Source organism: Myotis nattereri (assembly GCF_964212035.1).
Source record: "Myotis nattereri genome assembly, chromosome: 14".
Lineage (NCBI taxonomy): Eukaryota > Metazoa > Chordata > Mammalia > Chiroptera > Vespertilionidae > Myotis > Myotis nattereri.
This window is the reverse complement of record NC_138089.1, coordinates 60105344-60126536: the sequence shown is the minus strand read 5'-3', so window position 1 is coordinate 60126536 and position 21193 is coordinate 60105344. Positions and strand designations below refer to the sequence as shown.

General features: G+C 65.8%; 3 protein-coding genes across 4 annotated transcripts; 1 reads left to right on the top strand and 2 right to left on the bottom strand.

Moving 5' to 3' along the window:
* Positions 1 to 304: 304 nt before the first annotated feature.
* On the bottom strand, positions 305 to 7165 carry CDHR4 (cadherin related family member 4; the record flags this gene model as incomplete). Its single annotated transcript, XM_081105866.1, has 18 exons — positions 305 to 454; positions 949 to 979; positions 1125 to 1212; positions 1831 to 1970; positions 2199 to 2419; positions 2500 to 2650; positions 2890 to 3029; positions 3103 to 3306; positions 3587 to 3680; positions 3892 to 4045; positions 4127 to 4307; positions 4548 to 4684; positions 4850 to 4953; positions 5532 to 5642; positions 6157 to 6245; positions 6335 to 6497; positions 6617 to 6801; positions 7117 to 7165. 18 exons carry the CDS (start codon positions 7163 to 7165, stop codon positions 399 to 401), a joined length of 2298 nt encoding a protein of 765 aa, XP_080961992.1. The 3' UTR covers positions 305 to 398.
* A 2622-nt stretch (positions 7166 to 9787) lies between these two features.
* INKA1 (inka box actin regulator 1) lies at positions 9788 to 11659 on the top strand. 2 transcript variants are annotated; one of them, XM_081106244.1, is made up of 2 exons: positions 9788 to 9983; positions 10701 to 11659. In XM_081106244.1, the coding sequence occupies exons 1-2, from the start codon at positions 9933 to 9935 to the stop codon at positions 11493 to 11495; spliced, it is 846 nt and encodes a 281-aa protein (XP_080962370.1). In that variant the 5' UTR covers positions 9788 to 9932; the 3' UTR covers positions 11496 to 11659. The 2 variants fall into 2 exon arrangements, with proteins under 2 accessions (XP_080962370.1, XP_080962371.1); XM_081106245.1 differs by having other exon boundaries at positions 9968 to 9999.
* UBA7 (ubiquitin like modifier activating enzyme 7) lies at positions 11626 to 20676 on the bottom strand (the record flags this gene model as incomplete). Its single annotated transcript, XM_081105894.1, has 24 exons — positions 11626 to 12102; positions 12521 to 12621; positions 12700 to 12792; positions 14344 to 14535; positions 14621 to 14713; positions 14965 to 15047; positions 15721 to 15892; positions 16068 to 16142; positions 16214 to 16352; positions 16439 to 16503; positions 16601 to 16806; positions 16900 to 17065; positions 17156 to 17311; positions 17382 to 17462; positions 17588 to 17695; positions 17864 to 18058; positions 18855 to 19001; positions 19092 to 19189; positions 19391 to 19526; positions 19620 to 19710; positions 19953 to 20068; positions 20136 to 20270; positions 20373 to 20541; positions 20621 to 20676. 24 exons carry the CDS (start codon positions 20674 to 20676, stop codon positions 11919 to 11921), a joined length of 3057 nt encoding a protein of 1018 aa, XP_080962020.1. The 3' UTR covers positions 11626 to 11918.
* Positions 20677 to 21193: the final 517 nt, after the last annotated feature.

Here is a 21193-nt window from a genome sequence, read left to right as displayed (position 1 = left end):
CGTCTCTAGTCCGCACCATCCCACCTCAGTGCGGAAGCTGCGCTCCCTCCCGGGAAGGCCCCCCACAGCAGGCGAGCTGCCAGCCAAGCGGGTCCTCCTCGCCTGGAGGAAACAGCCCCGCCGACAGGACCGGACTCTGGCTCGGCAGAGCCTTAATCGAGGCCATGAGCGCACTGGACATCGCCTTCCCCAAACGCACCTTCCTACGCCCTGTGTTCCCACGAGGCGGGGCGGTCTCCAGGGCAGAACAAGGAAGCACAGATCCCAGAGCTCCTCCCACGGGTGGGTGACAAGGCTGGGCCTTCGCTGTTTGTAACTTTGTTTATTATTGAATCAACTTGAAAACACAGCCCAGGGTCAGTGAAGAAATTCCCACGCAGTGAGGCAGCTTCGTGGCCTCAGAGCCAGCGCCAGGCTCCCGAGCGCGAGTTGAACAGGAACTCTCGGCCTGTCCCTGGGGGGGCGGGGGGGAAGGGGGGGTCAGAGAGGAGACACTGCTGGCCCAGCAGCACTGTCCCTCCCCCAGGTCCCTGGGCGGGAAGCCCCCTTCTGCTGGATCCAACCTGGCCCCCCACCCCCGCCCCCTTTCTCAGAAAATTCTTTGAGGTCAAGCTCAAATGCGCAGGAAGCACCCTTGAGTCCCCAAAACTGGACCCTAGGTCCCTGATCCAGGGCCGGATCACTCCGCCACAATTCATGGGCGACCGTGGAGCCTCCCCACCTCCCCGCCCCGCCCCCACGGGCAGGAACCAGAGCAGCTCTGAGTCCACTATTTCCCGGGCCCACGGGTGTTAGACAAACGTTGGCTGAAAGGTGAGTGGGATGAGAACAGACCCCGTTCGGGGAAAGAGTAGATGGTGGGTGCCTGCGGTAGGAGGAGATGCTGAGATGGGGAAAGGAGAGGAATTGGGTCCGGGTGGGGAATGGGTTGGGAAGAGGGGGGCTCACGGGAGTCCTGGGCTCTGCCATCAAAATGTTGCTGTGGGAAAAACAAGGGCGCATGAGTGGGACCTGAGCCCGCCTGCATCCTGCCTCAGGGTGGCCCTCCATCGGGAGGGGCAGGGTTGGCAGGAGGAGCTCCCAGCAGCCTCGCGCCCCCCTGCACAGGATGGGGGGCGACAAACCAGGCTCATGATGCTGCCGGGTGCCTCGGGTGTCTCCATCCTTGGCGCCTCCATGAACCCCTCAGAGGACCCCACAGTTCCCTGGATCCTGGAGCAGAGTTAGAGCAGGGCCACAGGGTGAGGCTCTGGGCCTCAGCCCGAGGTCAGGTGACGGCCTGGCAGGCACCGCGGTGTGCGGAGCAGGCTGGCCTGTTGAGCAGCAGAGCCTGGGCTGGTTTGCTCGGTGCCCGCAGCCCCTGGGCCCATCGAAAAGGCCAGGAGGAAGGGCCGAGCGTGCAGGCGGCAGACCTGCTGGCTCCAGGCGCCAGCGCCATTCATGTCCCCTTCGTGCTGGGGAGAGCCTGTGCCTGTGTACGGTGCCCACATTGCTGCCCCGCCACCTCCTGGGTTCAGCTCTGTGCCCACAAGAAACTCCGAGGTTTCCGGTGGAGGCCGGGTAAGGAATAGGGCCAGTGCCCAGGCGCACACACCGGGAGGCCAGGCCTGGGCCGCCACGCCCATCCCGTGCCAAGCCTGGGCTCCGCCAGCGATGGCGACAGCTTCCTTCCCTGGCCTCTGTGCCTCTAACTGCCACCTCTGGAGGGAGGGCAGCTCCCTGACTAGCAGTCTGTCTGCTCATCCCCGTGGGCTTTGCTATCACATCTCGGCTGCAGCCGCCTCTCGCAGGTGGGGTCCATTCACGGGCGGGGGGCAGGGAGCACCCTACCCCCGGAGATGCCTGCTGAGGAGCCAGCCCAGGGCCAGGAGCAGGGCACCGGTCACCGTCAGCAACGCCACAAACCAGGGCTCCGGCTGCCAGAAAGGCTCCGTGTGAGTCACAAGCAGGGGCGTCATCGCCGAAGGCACCTGAAATGGGGGCACAGCCGCACCCTGTCCTGCCCAAACCCCTGGTCACCTGCCTTTGAGCCCCTCAAGGCTTGGCCCCCCCACCCCCACCCCAGGTTTGCTCTCTGGTCCTGCTCTGTGCACCAGCAATTCCCTCTGGAATGCCTTCCCCCAGGCTCCGCCCGGAAGACTGGGTCTCCTCACCCACCAAGAGCCTCTCCCACCCGCACGGGCCCAGGGCCCCCTCACTGTGGCTCTGCTGGTGCTGGTGGCCACGGTGCTGGCCCTCCGGGGAACCAGATGCACAATGACCGTCGCTGTGGTGCTGAGGTGGGGGGTGGAGGGACCTGCATCGGCCACGCGGATCAAGAGCTCATAGGTCTGGGGCTGCTCTGGCAGGGAGGCCCCCAGCAGGAGGTCGTCATGCAGCAGGGCGGCTCCTTGCAGGCGGAATCGGCCCTGACTATTCCCTGAAAGCAGTGGCAGGAGGAGGGGACCATTGCTGGCCTGGCCTGCTCCTCTCCCACATCCTGGCGCCCCCGGGCCTCACCTCCCACGAGGCTGTAGGAGAAGGCCTGGCGCTGTGGCTCCTGTGGGACCCGACATGACAGCTTGGTCACCTCCGTGCCGCTGCCCGGGGAAGTGTGGATGGTGAGTTCCTGGAACGGGGGCTCACACTCGGGGGCGTGGTCATTCACGTCCTGCAGGCAGGTAGCCAGGTCACCTCTCCCCAGAGCCCCCGGCCCGCCCTCAGCCTCCTCCCGCCACAGCTAGAGCCTGGGTATCAGGCAACAGGCTACAAAGCTTTCCCCACGAGCCCCCCACCCCACCCCTTCCCCAGCCAACCAGTGGGAGAAACTGAGGCACAGAGTGAAAACTCAGGGTGCCAGAGGGAGACCCAAACCCTCTCATTTTCCCCAAGGCCTCGGGGCTCGCTCACCTCCACCTCAACGGCCATGGTGCAGGAGCCGGAGCGGGGCTGAGCCGGGCCCCGGCCTTGGCTGTGGTCGGTCACCAGGACGGTGAGCCTGTGCAGCCTCTGCTGCTCATAGTCCAGCGGCCCCAGGAGGCGAACCTCGCCTGGAAGGAGTGACTGCGCTCAGCCTGCAGCCCACTCTGCCTCCGCCCTGCACCCCAGCCCGCGAGGAGGTACCGCTGAGCCGGTCCACAGCAAAGCTGGCAGGCCCGCCAGGGGTGTGGTACTCAATGCTGCCCTGTGGGTAGTCCGAGTCCGTGCCCACCACGGAGCCCAGCAGCGTGCGGGGCTCTGCATCCTCGCGGACCCGGAATGTTCGGGGGACACAGGTCGGGGAGAACTCGTTGACGGGCGTCACCATCACCAGTACTGGCACCTCAGCTGGAGGCCATTAAGCAGTTAGGGCGCTGGCCTGGGAAGGGCTGGGGGGGACCTGTCCCTGTCCCCGGGGTGGGGGGGTGGGGGGGCCTCTAAGGAGAGAGAGGCGTCTGGTGGGAGGGAGCGTCTAAGAGAGGAGAGATATGCCCCCCCCCCCCCGCCCCGGACAAAATGGAGACAAACAGCCCTACAGTTTTGAGGGAGGAGAGATGACCCCATCCTGAGAACAGGACCAGGGAGCAGAACACGCCTGTCCCGACCGCCCAGCCTAGTGGCCACTCACTGCTCATGGGGGGCTGACCACCATCCAGCACCAGGAGGGAGGCCGTGAGCTGAGGGCAGGCCCCAGGCGAGTCGCAGTCGAGGGAGGCATTCACCTGCCCGGAGGGGCGAGAGGCCGCCGGCTGTGAGAGCTAGCGCCACGCTGGGCTGCCTCGCCAGGCACCCACATGCCCTGTTTTCCAGGCTGCCAGGCGGGTAGGCTCCCCCCATGTCCTTCACCCCTGCGGCCTGGCTCTCCCAGACTCCCACCCCCCCACCCCGTCCCCCCCCTTCCCAAGCGCGTGGGCCTGGGAGCCGGGCAGGCACCTCCAGGACCCGGCCGCTAAGGCGGAGGCTGGCCTGGCCGTGGGGGCTGTGGGCCCGCAGCTGGTAGGTGAGCGGGGAGCCAGGAGAGTCCGGGTCCTCGCAGGTGAAGGTGCTCAGCACGGTGCCCACAGGTCTGGTCTCGGGGATCTGAGTCCTGGGAGCAGAGGGCTCGGTCCGGCCGGGCGTGGGCTGTGGCCGGCGCCCCAAAGGCCGAGGCCAGGCTGGGCGAACTCACAGCAGCAGCGCCGGGAGGCAGCGCGGGGGCCAGCGGTTGACCGGGGTCACGTTCACGGTGAGATCGAGCTGGACGCTGGCCCCCGGCCGCAGCCGCTCGAAGGCCCGCACCTGCAGCGTGGTGAGCGCCGCGCCGGCCCGCGCCAGGTCCAGGGGCCCGGAGGTCCGGACCACGCCGTCCGCTGGGCCGGAGGGAGGTGGGGGCGCAGTGCTGGGCGCCGCCCCAACTCGGAGGTCCCCCGCCCGTCCCCGAGGGCGCCGAGCCTGGCACCCGGGTCGCCCGCTCCAAGGCTCGCCTCTAAGCGGCCCGGGCCGGTTCCCGCCGCGGCTCCAGCCTCTTCCTCCGGAAGGCGGAGGCCGTGCGGACACCCCTGAACCCCCCGCGGAGGCCACCCGTCCCCCCGCCCCTCCGCGCGCCTCACCGCGTCCGATGGAGAAGAGCGGGCCGCGCGCCGGCGAGAGGAGCTCGTAGCGCACGTCCGAGCCCCGGGCCTGCGCCCGCGCCACCGAGCTCCCAGGGGCCAGGTCCTCGGGCACCGTGACGCTCAGGTTCCGCTCCCTAAACCACAGGGCGCGGCTCCTGCCGACCCTGCCCGCCCCACCCCCACCCCCACCCCCACCCCCAGCGCAGTCCCCCGCCCTCCTCCCGGCCGTCCCTCACCAGCCACCGAACCGCTTTCCGGGCGGCCCGCCTCCCCGCTGCGCCCCCGGTGGGGAGCCTTACGGGAAGGCGACCTGGGGGGAGGGGGCCGGCAGGACGCGCACGGTCAGCAGCCCCCGGCAGCTGCGGCCTCGCCCGACGGTCACCAGCACCTGGAGCTGGAAGAGCTGCAGGACACGGCACAGGAGGGGCCCACGGTGCCTCTCCCCCAGCGACCTCCACAAGGAGCCCCAACATCCCCTCCTCCCAGCACCCGCCACTGCTAACATTTCCCTTTGGCCCCATCTTGGGCCATGAGCCCTTCCAATAGGGTCCAGCAGCCCCCGAAAGCGTCCTGTTTGAGTCCTTCACGATGTGACGTGCCATCTGGGAGCTGCTAAGAGCCCGTCACTGTGACTCGGAAGTTTTAAAGAAGGAACGTCCCCAACCTGCTCCAGGGCACCGGCCACTGTACCCGGACTCGCCCTCCCTGTGGGACGGCTCCGAACACTCCTTTCTCCCCGAGACGCCATGGCTCCCAGAGCCAGGGACCCTCTTCCTTCTGGAAGCAGAGCTCAGCGCCGACCCAGGCCGCCTGGGACTGCGGGTGTGGGTGCGGGTGCGGGCACAGGCCAGGCTGTGCCTGGGAGAGGCCGCATCACATAGGAGGCCCAGAAGGCCAAGAGCAAGCAAGCCTCCAGGAGGTGGTAGCTCTGCCAATTGTATGCCCAGGCCATGGGCACCCCCAGGTCCCGGTCATGCTCACCTTTGGAGCCTGGCCTCTGAGGCCCTGAGGGGGTGCCTGCAGCCAGCCCTGCCCATTGATGGAGAAGGGTCCAGGGAAGTGTGGAGGGTCCTGGGCACTGGTGATGCTCACCTAACAGGGCAGAGATGTTGGGGTCCCCAGCCCAGTGCCCCAGGCATCCCCGTCAAATCCCCAACAGCCCAGCAGGTACCTGCCTGCACACCACCCTCCCAGACCCCTGACACCGACGTTTACCCTAGCTTGGCCCCCTTGGCCCTGACCCTTAATCCTTTCTGTTCTTAAGCCACTTACTGTGTGTGTGTGTGTGTGTGTGTGTTAACTACATTTTTTTCTTTTCATTACAAAAGTGGTACAGAATTTTCATGGAGAATTCAGAACACAGAGCTTGAAGGAACTCGGCCCTGAGAGGTTCCTGTGGGAACAGCCATGGTCACCAAGGGGCGGCCTGAGCGGCCCTCTCCCTGACGTGTACCCTGCAGACTCAGCTGCGCGCAAAAGGCTCCCTCTGCAGGCCACGCCTGGCCAGGCAGGGGCTGAGCCTGTGCTGCCTCCATTCTGTCCCCCCCCCCCCATACACACACACACACACACACACACACACACACTGCCCACGTGCGGGGCTCACCTGGGCTCCCTGGAGTTCCAGGCCTGGGAGCAAAGTGTAGAGCCGAGCCCCAGGTGTGACTGTTTCCGGCACCTGGATGACTTCCCCAGCTGCCAAGGGGAGATCAGGGAGGCTGTGCTGAGGCCGTGCCTGCCCCCTCCGCCCCCCACCCCACCCCCGCCTGCCGCCCTGGTCTCACCGGGGCTGACAAACCGGCCAGTACATTGGACATGGCCAGGGTCCCGCCGCACATCCACGGAGAGCGGTCCCTGGGTCACGTCGCTGCCGCATGTCACCTGCAGCTGCAGCTCATAGTGGTTCACGGCCAGGGCGTCCAGCTGGGCGGAGCTGCTCAAGGTCAGCTGTGGCAGGTGAGTGGGGCCGGTGGGGGCTGGGCTTCCTCCCCCTGCCCCACCTCTGGCTCTGTGGGTGTAGGTCTGCCCTGCCTTCCCCCTGGTTCCAGCTGGTCCCAGGACCCTACCTGTCCCACATAGAGCCCCTGCCACCTGGCCAGGCTGGGGGGGTTGAAGAAGGTGCTGGGCGGCTGCACCTGGAGCAGCTTCAGGGTGGGTGTGTGAGAAGAGCAGTTGAAGGAGAAGGACCAAAGGACGGTGCCGGGCCCCTGGCTCTCGGAGACATTGACGAACGAGGGCAGGCAGTGGAGGTCTGGGAGGGAGAGTCCGTCAGGCCGAGGGCCCCTCGCACACGGAACCCCGCCAGGAGCACAGCTCTGCCTTCTGCCACGGGGTCTGGCACGTCCCCCCACACCCAGCTCTAGGTCAGCTCATGTCACAGGTTGGGAGTGAGGACTTGGTTGAGGAAGAAGCCAAGATAGGAGAGAGAGTCAGGGTTCAGACCTTTGCCCTCTCCTGGCTTTCCCCCAGCCCCCCCTCCACGGCAGCTTATCTGTGAAGGCTCAGGACTCCCCTGTGGAGTGTGTGGAAGGGGGAGAAGGGGGTTCCCCACCCACCAGCTCCTCACCAGAGGCAACCAGAGCAAGAAGAACTGCCAGGGGCCTGAGCAGCACCATCGCGCCCACAGACACCGACAGGACAGCGGAGCCGCCTCTGCCAGGCCCACCTGTTGCCAGGTGACGCTCACACACACTGGGTAGGCGGGACTCCTGGGCCTCCCAGGCTGTAGCCCCACCCATCACCCACTCCCCCACCTCCCCCCCCCACCCCTCACTCCCCGGGGCTGAGCTCTAGACTCCAGACAGGCATCCAGAGGCCTGTGAAACCCCGCTTTTTCATTGCTACCAAGGATTTCCTCTGTTCATTACTGCCCGAAGGCGGTGTGAGGGGGAGAAGCTTCAGATGCGGAAGCAGCTCAGGAAAGTCTTGGTCATACAATCCGTGGGTACCCAGGAACACTGGGCCCACGGTGGGCTACCCATTGCGTCTGAACTCCAGCTGCCACCCCCGTCAGAACGTTATCTGCCCACAAAGTCTGACCCCAAAGTCTGACCAACAAAATGTCTCAGAAGTTGTTTACCTCTGTCAGGCAAAAGGAATCCCTGGTGACAGAAATCAAGTCGCAGTTATCTTGGGGATATCCGGGAGGTGTCCTACACATCTTGATCTGGGTGACAGATGCACAAGTGTCTACAGGTTTTAATATTTATTGAGCTGTACCTTTAAGAATTGTCCATTTGGCCCGGCCTGTGTCGCTCAGTGGTTGAGCATCAACCTATGAACCAGGAGGTCACGGTTCGATTCCCGTTAAGGGCACAGGCCCGGGTTGTGGGCTCCATCCCCAGTGTGGGGTGTGCAGGAGGCAGCCGATCCATGATTCTCTCTCATCATTGATGTTTTTCTCTCTCTCTTCCTCTCTGAAATCAGTAAATTAAAAAAAAAAAAAAAAAGAATTTTCCGCCCTGACCGGTTTGGCTCAGTGGATAGAGCGTCAGCCTGCGGACTGAAGGGTCCCAGGTTCGATTCCGGTCAAGGGCATGTACCTTGGTTGCGGGCACATCCCCAGTAGGAGGTGTGCAGGAGGCAGCTGATCAATGTTTCTCTCTCATCGATGTTTCTAACTCTCTATCCCTCTCCTTCTCCCTTCCTCTCTATAAAAAATCAATAAGATATATTTTTGAAAAAAAGAATTGTCCATTTATTGTTACAGGTTCTGTTTCATCTTCCTACCTCCACGCGGGGAGGTGCTCCAGGGCGCAGTCCTGACTTCCCAGCTCCCCTTTGCTATCACATCCGGGCACGGGCACGTGGCCTTAAGTACCATCCTCTCGCCCTGCCTCCAGCCAAGGCTTCAGGGCTGCTCTCTCTCCCAGACTCCGCGTCACACCCCACCGCCCCTTCGATGGATGGATGTCTAACAGGCATTTCCAGAGTGACGTGTCCACCAACCATCCTGTGATTTTCCTCGCAAACCCACTCTTCTCCAGTCTTTCCTGGATCAATTCACGACCATCCCATCCAACCAGATGTTCAGGTCAGAAGCCCAGGAGTCATGCTTGATGCTCCCTCTCCCTGCCCATATTCACACATCACCAAGATCTTAGCTTCAAAACATACCCCAAAGTGACCCCCTTTTTTCATCAGCCCCCCTGAGGCCCTCATGCTGGATGAGGGCAGGAGCCTCCACTCTGATTACAGAGTGGTTCTCCCCAAACAGCGGGGACCCCCTAAACAGGACCCAGCCCAGGGCATTCCCTGCTCAAACGCCCTCAGTGCCCCCATCACACCAAGAGCAAAGCCTCCGATTCCCAAGGCTGCTGGGGGCTGGTGTTGCCGACCTCTGCGCCCTCCCAGCCACCGCCATCACAGACATCGTGGGCCTCCTTTGTGTGAAGGCCTGTCCACTCCTGTCCTCCGGGGCCTTTGCCTGGCTGGCCCCTCTGCCTGGAAGGCCCCTCTTCTTAACTTCCCAGCACGGCTCATGCAGACCCCGGGCAGGGTACCGCTTCCTCTGCGTCCCCTCTCCCGTCAGCCCGTTGCCCTCAGGCTGGCATTTTTCTGGCTGCTGACTGGTGGTCTGTCTCCAGTTGGACAGTATCCTTGACCCCAGTCTGCAATCCTGGCGCAACCGGGAGCAGGCTCCGCCGTTCCCACCGGAGGGCGCCCCCCTAACCCCCTGCGCCCCTCGGTCTGCAGGGGATGCAGACATCGCCGCAGGAATCGCCGTTCACCGCGCGCTCCCCACTAGAGGGCGGCCCGGCCCAGCTTGGCCCGGACCCGGCAGGAGAGGGCGGGGCGGCCCTGGGTGAGTGAGGCTCCTCCCGGTGCCGCCGCCACGGCCCTCGCTGGCTACTGAGCCCTCCGAGGGACCGGGCCCAACCATCACTTCCAGGGATTGTCCAGGCGCCCCGGGAGCGGGTTCAGGGGTCGGGCTCACTCTGCCCGCACGAGGGCGCAGCCGGGGGACCGTCCGGTACAAATGGGGAAACTGAGGCTACGTGGGGGAGCCACTCGTTCTGGGTCACGCAGCGAGTCAGAGTGAGCTCAACCGCCCGGGGCGTCGGGGAGTCCCGGCCCGACCCCGCCCGGCTGCTAGCGGGCCCGCCCTCCACTGAGCTCGAGCCGAGCGGGCAGGGGGCGTGGCGCTCACCCGCCCGGCCGGCCCTGGGGGCGGGGCCACTCCAGCCCCGCCCGGCCCATTGGCTGCGGCGCCAGGGGTGGGGCGAGGCCGCCAGATGTTGGGGCTGCGCCGGCGGCGGCGGCGGGAGCGAGGAGCAGCGGCGCTGGGCAGAGGCGAGGGCGCCGCTGGCCCGCGCCCCCCACGGCCGCTCCCGCTGGAGTTCGCAGGGGACCCGGCGCGCCTGGCGGAGGCTCCGGCGCGGGATGCACAGCGCTCGGCTTGACAGCTTCCTGGGCCAGCTCCGCGGGGAACTGGTGAGGCTCGGATGCGGTGTGACTCTTGGGGACGCGTGCGGGGTGCGCGGCTCGTCGGCCCGAACGACAGTCGGGTGGGGGGCTGCTCCGAGTGCCGGTCCCAAGCGGGATGGGGGCGGAGCGGCCCGGGGGGCCCAGATGGCCCGCGTCGGGTTTCGGACGGTTGGGAGCTGCGCTGGGCATCAAGTAACAGCCGCCCAGCTGGCCGTGCTGCGGGCCGCGGAGGGGGCTGGGGAGGTGGGGACAGACGCTTCCTTTGGGGTGGAACTGGGGCTCGAGGGACCAAGAGGCGCTGGGGGTGCTGTGGACGCCCCTTCCCAGGTTTGCCTGCACCTCCTCCCTCTACCCCCACCTGGGAGTGCTCTGTGGGCTTTGGGGGGCTGATCCCTCAAATGCCCGGGATGCTCCACCCCAACCCCCAGCCCTGAGCAGGACCTACTTCCCGATTCCTGCCCCGCAACCCTGCCTCCCGCCCGGTGGGTGGCGGGTGCTGACTTGCCCAGCTCTGCGTGCCGCAGCCTGCAGACTGCCACCAGGCCGCTCCTGGGAGCCGGGAGCTTCGTGTGCCAGCGCCCGGTGCCCTGTGCTCCCCGGAGGCCTTGCTGCCCGCCCCGGGCCTGTCCAGCCCTCCCGGGCCCTCCTTTCTGGGATTGGCCTGGCCAGACGGGGAGGGGTGGCAAGCACTGCCCTTCCGACTTCTGCCCTCTTTCTCCTCAGCCGTGTGGCCGGGACACGGGCTCACCCCCAATGCCTGGCCCCCTCCCGCTGCCCCCCAAACCCGGCCCCGGGGCCCACCACCGGCTCAGGGCCTCTGACGCTGTGGAAGAGGACTCGGTCTGCTGTGTGGAGGAGGAAGAGGAGGAAGGTGTGGTGGCAGGGGACAGCCGTGTGGCCTGGGAGGGCCCTCGGGAGCCCACCTTGGACTGGGACTCAGGCTTCTCCGAGGTGTCAGGCAGCACCTGGCGAGAGGAAGAGCCGCCTGCCCTCCGGCACCCTGCACCCCCAGCGTGGCGCCCCCACAGGCAGCGCCTCTCCGCCAGCGGCCTCCCCCTGCCCAGCGGGGCCCCCGTGGCCAGGGTGCCACCTGCCCACCGGCCACGGCCCAAGTCCACCCCGGATGCCTGCCTGGAGCACTGGCGGGGCCTGGAGGCTGAGGACTGGACAGCGGCCCTGCTGAGCAGAGGCCGGAGCCGCCAGCCCCTGGTGCTGGGGGACAACTGCTTCGCTGACCTCGTGCACAACTGGATGGAGCTGCCCGAGGCGGCAGGCGAGGGGGACCGTGCGGGGGCACCCCGTGCCCGCGCTCGGCCCCCCCAGTTCTTGCTGGGCCTCTCAGAGCAGCTGCGGCGCCAGCTGGCCAGGGCCCGCCGGGCAGCCGTGGCGGGAAAGCGCCTGTCGTGCCCCCCTCGAGCCGAGCCCGAGCTGCCCACGGACACCTCCCGCTTCGCCGCCCTCATGAGCTGCCGCAGCCGCCAGCCCATCATCTGTACCGACGTCATCAGCTACCTCTGACCCCGCCCCCAGCCCCGGACAATAAAGACCTTGCTCTGGACCAGGGGTGGGCAAACTTTTTGACTCGAGGGCCACAATGGGTTCTTAAACTGGACCGGAGGGCCGGAACAAAAGCATGGATGGAGTGTTTGTGTGAACTAATATAAATTCAAAGTAAACATCATTACATAAAAGGGTACGGGTCTTTTTTTTTTTAGTTTTATGGCCTGCGGGCCGTAGTTTGCCCACAGCTGCTCTGGACTGTTCTTGATTCCACAGCGAGTCTCTGGGAGGCGGCCCCAGCCCTCCAGGCACAGCTCGGGCAGGCAAGTCTAAAGAGCCTCCCCCTCCAGGGGTCCCTGTGCGCCCTCAACACACCCATGCCCAGGCTCCGTCACCCAGCCTCTGCGTTTGCGACTTCCTTCAGCAGCGTTTATTGAGCACCTACTGTGGGCCCCGCGCAGGGCCCGATGGGGTGGAGCAGCCGCTGCCAGGTCCCAGCTCGTAGTGTAGGGGCGGGAAAGCGGTTCCGTCCTCCTCGCCCTCACAGCCGAGCTCCAGGGCCAGCACCCACTGCCCAGGCTCGGGCACCCGCCGGCCTGTCACCTGCTGTGCCAGCTCTGTCACCCTGGGGTGGGCGGGGGGGGGGAGATTGGGTCGTTGAGCAGTGGCTGCAGAGAGTGACCGTGGACTAGGGCCAGAAGGAGCCCAGCCAGGAGCAGCAGCAACTCAAGACAGGAAACATCTGCAACTATTTTCGGAGCGGCTGGCGGGGCAGCGGGAGGCAGGAAACGCCTGTCCCTGGGGAGTGGGCTCTGAAGGGGGCGCTGAGCAGGGCGAGGAGCCGGTGTGGCCACCAAGCAGGCAGCTCCTGGAGGCCCCTCTGCCGGCTCTGCCCCCACCCCTCCCCCAGCCCGTTTGCTGACTCCATTTGGCAAAAGAAAGCGTCATGTAGGTGTGAGGGGCCCAGATGGGGCCGGGAGGAGAGGCCTCGAGTCCCCCACCTCCAACCTCCAGGGACAGAGCGGAGCCAGGCGTGGGCTCACCTGAGGCCCAGGCGCTGGGCCTGCTTTTCAGGCGACCATCCCGCCGAGTAGAGCAGGGCCTTGCCCAGCAGCAGCATGTTCACCCGCAGCCCATGTTGCTCCTAGAGAGAGAAGGGTCAGGTGCCGCTGGGCCGGGCGGGCCGGGCAGGCCGGGCGGGGGCAGGGAAGGGAAGGCACACCTGGAGATGGGCCAGGAGTGACTGGAGGGTCCTCTCGGGCTGCCCAGCGGGCACCTTCAGGCGGTACCAGCAGGTCCAGGTCAGGTGGTGGAACTGCGGGGGCGGGGGGGGGGGGTGGGCAGGGGGGGAGTGAGGTGCTTCCCACAAACGCCCTCTCCCGCCCCAGCTCCCGCAGCCCATGCCTTCCCTAGAGGAGCGCTGGCGGGAGCAGGAAGCAAGGAAGCAGCAGCCAGGGGTGGGGGTGGGCGGTGGGCTCTGGGCCCAGAGGCTCAGCGCCACCCCAGCCCATGCGGCCGGCTGCACAGGAAAGGCCATGGGGCCCCCACACAGGGAAACGGCCTCCCTCACAGGCTGGCTGTGTGGGAGGGGGAGGGCGGTGCTTCCTGAGGAAGTGCGAGCCGGGCCTGGGCTGGAGTCTCCAATGAAGCCGCTTATTCCTCAAATGCAAGCCTGGGAGCTGGGAAAGGGGGTGTACAGCCTGTCCCCCCTCATCCTGCACTGCCAGGGCCTTGGGCTGCTCATGGGCACAAAGGGACAAGGGGCATAGTGTCTCCTGGGACCCCACTGGCCTGGAGACCCTGCAGGGACAGTCCACAGAGGCCTCCTCTTCCTGCCCCTGCTTTCCTGTTTCAAGAGTCTCGGGGGTCTAGTGCCCAGAGCTGAGGGCAGAGGGTGGCAGGCAGCCAGGGACCCGGGCATGAGATCCTGCCAACCCCCCCAGGAAATATAGTGGGGTCAAGCAGAGACAAGACCAGAGGTGAGATGGGGGGATCCTACCCCCTCCCCCTCCACCATGGACAAAGGCAGCCTGTGTGCTAACGGAGGCAGGGCCCCTCACAAAGCCGCTCTGTATGCTGTGCCCTGAGGGACCCGGGGACACTTAGGCAAAGCCCAGTGCTGGCCCATGACCTCTGCCTTCTCCCCTGGTGAGGACATTCTCTCCACCCCCTCTTCTGTGCCCCAAGGAACAGCTAACTGCAGAGCTGGGCACACAGCCAGGGCCCCTCGCAGCCCTGCTCTCGAAGGAACATATGCACAGCAGCCAGGGACACCCACACGTGTGCTCACACGCACCCCGTGAGAGCCCACATCGAAGAAGAGCCTGCCCTCCCATCTGGCACACAGATGTGCGAGCACGCTCCCTCCATGCCCACACAACCCCGGGCACAGCCTGTGCCACGGACACACACATCCCAGGGCTGTGGACCCCACCCCCGTGACGCCAGGAGCTCAGTGCCCTTTAACTCGGTGTGGACGGGGCAGGGCAGGGTCCCCACGCCATGCAGGCGGAGGCCGTGCAGTGAAGGCTGACATTGGCTCTGCTTGGGGCTAGGGCCCTAGTCCCCCTCCCCGCCCCTCCCCCTCAGGGGCACTCCTGGGAAGGAGGGAGCTGGGGCCTGTCTGGCTCACTAATGAGTTAAAGCTGCAGCTCCCCCAGACCCAGGGCAGCGGAGTGCTGGGCGGTGGGGGTGGCTGATGGCTACTTCCTGTGTCTGACAGGTCCCAGTCTGGCTTCCCAGCAGCAGGAAGGGGGCTGAGGGCGTCTTAAGAACCCGGGTCTTGGTGCAGGCCAGAAGCCAGAGGGGGCCTTTGGGTAGGCGCAGGGGAAGCCCAGGCTTGGAGTGGGCGGGTGTCAGGGCTCACCGTCTGGAGGGCGGGGGCGCAGGGCACGTAGCGGCTGTAGTAGTTCTCGGCCAGGCGCAGGTAGCTGTGGCGGAAGGCACTGCGGGGCCGGGGGCCGCCCACCACCTTAAAGAGCTCCAGGCCCAGCAGGCCCGCCACAGCCGCTGTGGTGGTGGCGATGGCTGGGATGATCTGGCCCACGATTCGCTTGCTCTGCCAACAACAGGAGACTGGGTTTGGGACGGTGCGGGCCGGGGTTGGGCCTCTGCTCCACGCTGGGGCCGGCAGGCACGGTTACCTGGGCGCGGGTGGCCGCCGGGATCCCATAGTTCTGAGCCCGCAGGCTTGCTGCCGCCGTCACAAAGTCCATGTGGAAGTTGCTGTCATCGTCCTGTGAGGTTCAGGCCACAGAAGCATGAACACTGCCATGCCCCTCACCTTGGCGACTGTGTGTGCGGCTGCGCCCATCCCCCCACGGTTCTGTCCATGATGCTCACCCCTCCCCTCAGCAGGGAAGGGAAGGGGAGCTGTCCCTGGTCCCGCTGAGAGGACTTGGGCCAAGGGGCCCCAGCGCTGCCTTCTCAGCCCCTGACCTTCCCCAGCCACCTCCCAGCCTCACCCTCTCCTGCCTCGGGCTCCCACCTTCTCAAACCTCAGCGGCTCCAGGGGGGAGCCCTCGCTCCAGTCTTTCAGGGCTTCGTGCAGCTGCGCCTCCTGCTGGGGGTCTGTAGGGAGGAGGGACAGTCCTTGGCCCGTCTCCTGCCTCCTGGACTCTGCCCGGGGCCGGGCCCCTTCTTGGTCCCTTTCGGGAAGACCTCTGATTGACGCTGCCGTCTCCTCTCCACCCCGTGTGTCCGTGTGTGTGTGTGTATGTCTGTATGCATGTGTGTGTGCCTGCATGCATGTGTGTGTGTCTGCATGTATGTGTGTGTCTGCATGCATGTGTGTGCTGTATGACCCTGTCCTAACCTAGGGCCATAGATAAATGCTCCTCAGAGCCCAATGGTTTGTGATTTTTTTTGCTTAAAAACCTGCCAAGTGGCCTGGTTGACGTGGCTCAGTGGTTGAGGGTCGACCTGTGAACTAGGAAGTCACGGTTCAATTCCCTATCAGGGCACGTGCAGGGGGCGTGCAGGAGGCAGCCGATCAGCGCTTCCTCATCAGTGAGGTTTCTGTCTCTCTCTCCCTCTCCCTTCCTAAACAAAACAAAACCTGCCAAGGGAATGGGGTCAGGGTGGGGGGTGGGGAAGGCGGCTGGGAGGGGCCTGCGGAGGGGCCCAAGGATGCGCTGTGCGGCGGTGGGTTGGCTGCAGGGCCCCAGACCCGTCTTTCCCTACACTGAGGGCAGCACCAAGCTTTTGGGCGGCAGCTTGGGGGTGGGCAGGGCCGGGAGCTCACCCAGCTCAGGGGAAGCCAGGTCACCGGAAAGGATGGGGTCCAGGTGCTGGGGGTCAGGCCGCGGCAGCAGCTCCAGCATTTCCCTGAGCGCAGACGGGTCCCGTGAGCCCAGCAGCCCGTGCATCTGAGCGTACAGATTGGCCGCCGCCAGCACGTAGAGGAGGTGCGTGTCCTGCAGTCAGAGCAAGAGCAAGCACGCGTGGGTGTGCATGTGCGGTCCCGCCCACTGGTGGGTGTTTGAGTGCCTGCCTCTGCCTGCCACGTGGGCACCCACGGGTGCACAACACGCCCTGCCAGCATCTGTGCAGGAGGCAGAGGGGCCACTTTGCCCTCAGGGGCCCACTCACTTGACTGGCATCGAACTCCAAGGGCTGAGGACACTGCCTGGGACCCGACCAGAAACGCGTTCCATCCTTAAGCACCTGAGGAGAGGGAGGCTGCTGGGCTCAGGCGGTCCCTCTGCGCCCGCAGCCTCCGGGCCCCCGGTACCCACTTTGTCAGGGGGGTGGCGCCTGAGCAGCCGTGCGATGCCATAGCCGAAGCACAGCTGCCAGTGGCCGAGGGCCCACACCACGCAGTCCTGCCAGCTCCGTGGACGGTGTCTCAGGACACCCACCGTCTGCAGCGGGGCCCTGCGGAGAGGAGGGCGTCTGAGGCGAAGCCTGAAGCCCTGGAGCTGGGGCCCCTGGACTCCCCCCTCCCCTGGCGGAGGCCTTACCGCTGGTGGCAGTTGATGGTCTCGGCAGACAAGCAGAAGAGCCACTCGAACTCCTCCCGGGCCCACTGCGGGGGGGGGGGGGGGGGGACGGAAGCAGGAGGGTCAGGCGGGGAGCAGCCTGCAGGACGGAGCGCGGGACAGGGTCTGGGGGTTGCTCCCCACCTGCAAGGTGTGCTCCGCAGTGCTGGGGAAGTGCCTCACGGTGCAGACAGGGTAGGGGGCGTCCCCGGGGGCAGCAGCGGAGGCCGGAGCCCTGTAGCCCTCGGTCACGTGGGGCACAAACACGGAGGCACTGCCCCGGGTGCCCTGCATGCCCGCCTCCAGCAGCGGCTTCAGGTAGTGGGCGCAGCGAGCAGCCACATAGCGCCCTGGGGGAGCAGAGGGTCAGGGGCGGGGCTGGCAGGGCCTGGCAGGGGGCCGGGGGTGGGGGCGGGTGCTGAGTTCCCAGGTCAAGCACTCACGGGCCTGGAAACTGTCCAGGGCGGCCGCCACACCGTCCACGCGGGAGAAGAAGCTGTCCCCGTAGCGGTGCTCTGTCGTGGGGTCCAGAGCATGGGTGAGCGGGGTCACCTGCAGGTCTGGGTTTAGGCGGCGAGCGGCCTCCGCAGCTGCCTCTGCCTTGGGCCTCTGAGAAGAAAGCAGAGGACGCTGGGGGGAGGGGGGGACACCGTGGAGGACAGTTGGAGACAAGGGGTGCTGGGAGGGGCAGGCACTCACCCCAACGTCCTGGGCCCTGAAGAGGAATTGCCGGCTGAGGTTGGAGCGCTCCACGTGGTCCATGTCGGCCACGGTCACGCCCCCGCCGGCCCCAGCCCCCAGGCCCACGAGGGCGAAGCCTTTGAGCAGCTCGCAGCCAATAGCACCAGCACCCACCTGCCGGCAGGAAGGGCCTTAGCCAGAGGGCGGGCCCCACCACCCCCGACTCCCCCCTCACCCAGCTCACCAGGAGGTAGTGCTGGTGGCTCAGCTGCTCCTGAAAACCAGCCCCAAACACCGCGATCTGCCCGTCGTAACGGCAGCCTCTCTAGGGGACACAGCCCAGGTCAGTGCTGGCTGCTGGCGCTGTGCATGGCCCTTTCCCACGGGGCTGCCCAGGTCAGAACCTCGGGGCCCGAGTTTGATAGGGCGTGGACCCCACGGGGCTCTCACCGGTGCGCAGGCCTCAGGGCTGGGAAGGAGCTCCCCATTTTCCGGGAGGCAGTCAAGGGCATCAAAATACAGCCACTGGTCCAGGGGCAGGAACTTCCTGGAGAGAGCCTGGAGGCCGCATGTCAGGATGCTTGCCACCATCGAAGCCCTTGAATCCGGGCGGGGGCTACACCAGGCTGTGAACCTCCAGGGCCACTGTCTGGCGTGGGGCACCCGCTGGCACTCACAGCGACCTCTGCGTCCCTCCCAGCTCCCTCTGCCTGGGCCCGCACCCACCTTCAGCACCTCTTGGGCGGCCACTGCGCCCAGCATGGCTGCCATGGGGCTCAAGACACCGGCACTGCTCAGGGCGACGGTCCGCACCAGCGCTTCATCCAGCGGCTCCTCCCACGGCTCTCCCTCTCGCTCTCCCTCTGCCCCCCTCAGGGGTTCCAGGGCCTGGGCCAGGCGTACCACCTCCTCTGCATCGGCCTGAGGGGAGCGCTCAGTGGGCACAGCAGCCGTGGCCTGAGCCCCACTCCCCACTCAGACCCTCAGGCAGCCACCACCCTGTTCCCCAGAAAAGGAAGCCGGAGCCCGAGTGGGAGGGCAGACAGGGTGCGGTGCCAGGCTGTGCAGCCTCAAGAGAGGACGCCCGGTGCCAACCCACGGCCCTGGGGCACCCAGCCGATCAGAGGGAGCGGGACCCAGGCTCGCCTTTATTTATTTATGTATTTTTCTATATTTTGCCCCGGCTGGTTTTGCTCGGTGGTTAGAATGTCGGCCTGTGGACTGAAGGGTCCTGGGTTCAATTCTGGTCAAGGGCACATGCCCAGGTTTCAGGCTCGATCCTTGGTAGGGGGCGTGCAGGAGGCAGCCAATCAATGATTCTCTAGCATCACTGATGTTTCTCTTTCTTCCCCCCTCTCCCTTCTCCTCTGAAATCAATAAAAATATATTTAGAAATATATATATATATATATATATATATATATATATATATATATTTTAATTGATTTCAGAGAGGAAGAGAGAGATAGAAACATCAATGATGAGAATCACTGATCGGCTGCCTCCTACGCCCCACACTGGGAATCAAGCCCACAATTTGGGCATGTGCCCTGATGGGGAATCGAACTGTGACCTCTTGGTTCATGGGTCGATGCCCAACCACTGAGCCACGCTCTCCTTTCTCTGAGTGGGAAACTGCCTCTGGGATTCCAGCTTGGATCTGGAGACCAGATTCCAATGAGACGGAGGCTGGAGGAGGCGCACCGGGGCCACTGACCGGATCCCAGGGCCGGGGCGGGTGGGCTCTGAGCTGCCGGAACCTGTGCAGCGCATGGAAGGCCTGGTGCAGGCAGCGGGCGCGGCGAGCTTCCTGGGGACTCTGGGCCACCACGCGGGGCTGCAGCAGGGCTGCGTCCAGGGGCGCCTGCAGGGGCATGAGGCTCGGGGTCAGGCCCAGAACCCTGGGGGCCCCTGGAGCCTCCCAAGCTCCCCCACTTCAGATGTCCGCACTCACATGGCTCACGGTCGTGGGTCTCTTGACCTCAGTGACAGCTCCGCCACGGACGTAACGGGAGAAAGTCGCTGTGTCCCCAATCGCCAAGGTCCCGTCCTCTGGGGATGGATATCCAGCCTGGTGAGTGTGACCCCTGAACCCGAGTCCCTCCCCACACCCCCATCCTATCTTGCATCCGTGCCCTTGACTTCGCCCCAGCCTGAGGAAGGCAGAGGGAGGACCCATCCCCGAGGACCAGGCTGTGTCCGTCCCCAAGGGGCGCGGGGGTGCTCAGCCTGGACCGGAGCGGGTCGGCTTACCCCGCACGTGGATGGGCCGGGGCGCACAGCCGTTGAGCTCGCTCATGCCCTCAACCCCCGAGAAAGTCACCGAGCCCGCCTGGCGGAAGTAGTGGGCCTCGGCCGCGTTTCTCAGAGTGAGAACGCCCGGGGAGCCCTGGGGAGAGGGCACAGTTCAGAGGTGCCTGGACCTGCATTCCGCGGGCCTGGCACCCCTCCGCCCACCCAGCGCCCACTACCCAGCGCCCACCTGGGAGATGTGCTGGATGGCAGCTGTCAGGGGCTCCTCCTCTGTTTGGTCCTGAACCGTGAAGTCCTCCCCAAAGTCACAGAACAACTGCCTGGGGTGGGGGGTGGCAGAGGTCACGGGGTCACTGGGGTGGCTCAATGGTTAGCCACCACGATGGTGGCAAAGGCCGGGGACACTAGGGGCCAGAATCAGGAAAGGATGCTGGGAGCAGCTTGGGTGGGAGTTTGAGGGCGTCACTGGAGCAGGTCTGGAGGCTGGGGTGGAGGACACAGAGGGGCCTGGAGACCAGAATCAGAGGGGGCGGGAGACAACCAAGCGGGCAGCCTCACTCACCCCACCAGGCCCCGGGTGTCGGCCACCAGAAAGCAGACTCCGTGCTTGCGGCACCAGCGGCCCACCGCCAGCTGCTCCTCTAGGTCAGAGGCCGTCAGCACCACCACCTGGCGGACCTTGGGGTCAGTGGGGGCTGAGGGCTGGGGCTCGGCCTGGCTGTCCGGGGGGGCGGGTGGGACGCACCTGGAAGTCCCGCAGCAGGTCCTCGGTGATGTCGCCTGTGTGGACGCAGACCTGCACGGCTCCATTGAGCTTGGCCACTCGCTCTTGAGATGCCTCAGCCCTGCCCCTTGCCAAGTCCCGCTCCGAGAGGAAGAACTAGAGAGAAACCCAGTTCAGCCTGAGCCAGGAGACCCGCTCTGGCCCGACCCTGCACCGGCCCGACCCCTGCCCGGTCTGGGAGGCTTCCCGGGACCTCACCTGGGCAGCCAGGTCCGCCCAGCAGGTGGGCTGCGGGTCGTGCAGAGTGAGGCTGCCCACGCCCATCAGGACCAGGTTCTTGGCCACCTCGGCGCCCAGGCCCTGCAGGCCGGACAGCAGGACCTTACCCTCCTGCAGCCTCTGCATGGCCGGCAGGCCCAGCACATACCTGCGGGCGGGAAGGAAGGGGCAGTCAATTGGAGCTCAGAGGTCAGAGGCCACCCCTCCCTCCCCACCTCGGGCCTCACAGCTGCCGGGAGTACAGCTCCTCATCCAGCAGCTTGGAGGCGCCGGGGACATCCATCCCGAGGCCGGCCCGACGGCAGCCGCCCTGCCCACAGGTGCCAGGAGAGGCTGGTGCCCGGCTGGGGCCTGTGCAGCAGGTGCTGAGGCTCAGGCAGTGCCAGAACCTGCTGGGCACAGCTTTCCTCGCTCCTCTGTCATTACAGGGAAAGCGAAAATGAAAGTGAAACTGGAGGCTGGTCTGGTTCCTGGTCCTGCCCCCGGTGGTGCTGGGCAGCCTAGCCAGACAGAGATAAGCCTAGGACCCCGGGCACAGCCCTGGGCAACGGGCAAGGTGGGCGGAGCACCTGGTCTCAGAGCAGGAAGTGCAGCCATGGGGGGGGCCCATGGGGGGGGGTGGGCTGGATGCAGTGCGCTCCTAGGGTCCCAAGACGACCCACACCTCCCAAACCTCTGGGAGCTCAGGGGCCTGACTGAATGGGCTCCCGCCCACAGAATGCTGATGGGAATTCCTTGTCCTGGGGACTGGCCAGCCTGCTGGCTGTCCACCATCCAGGGATTTAGAGACCCGGAGGTCC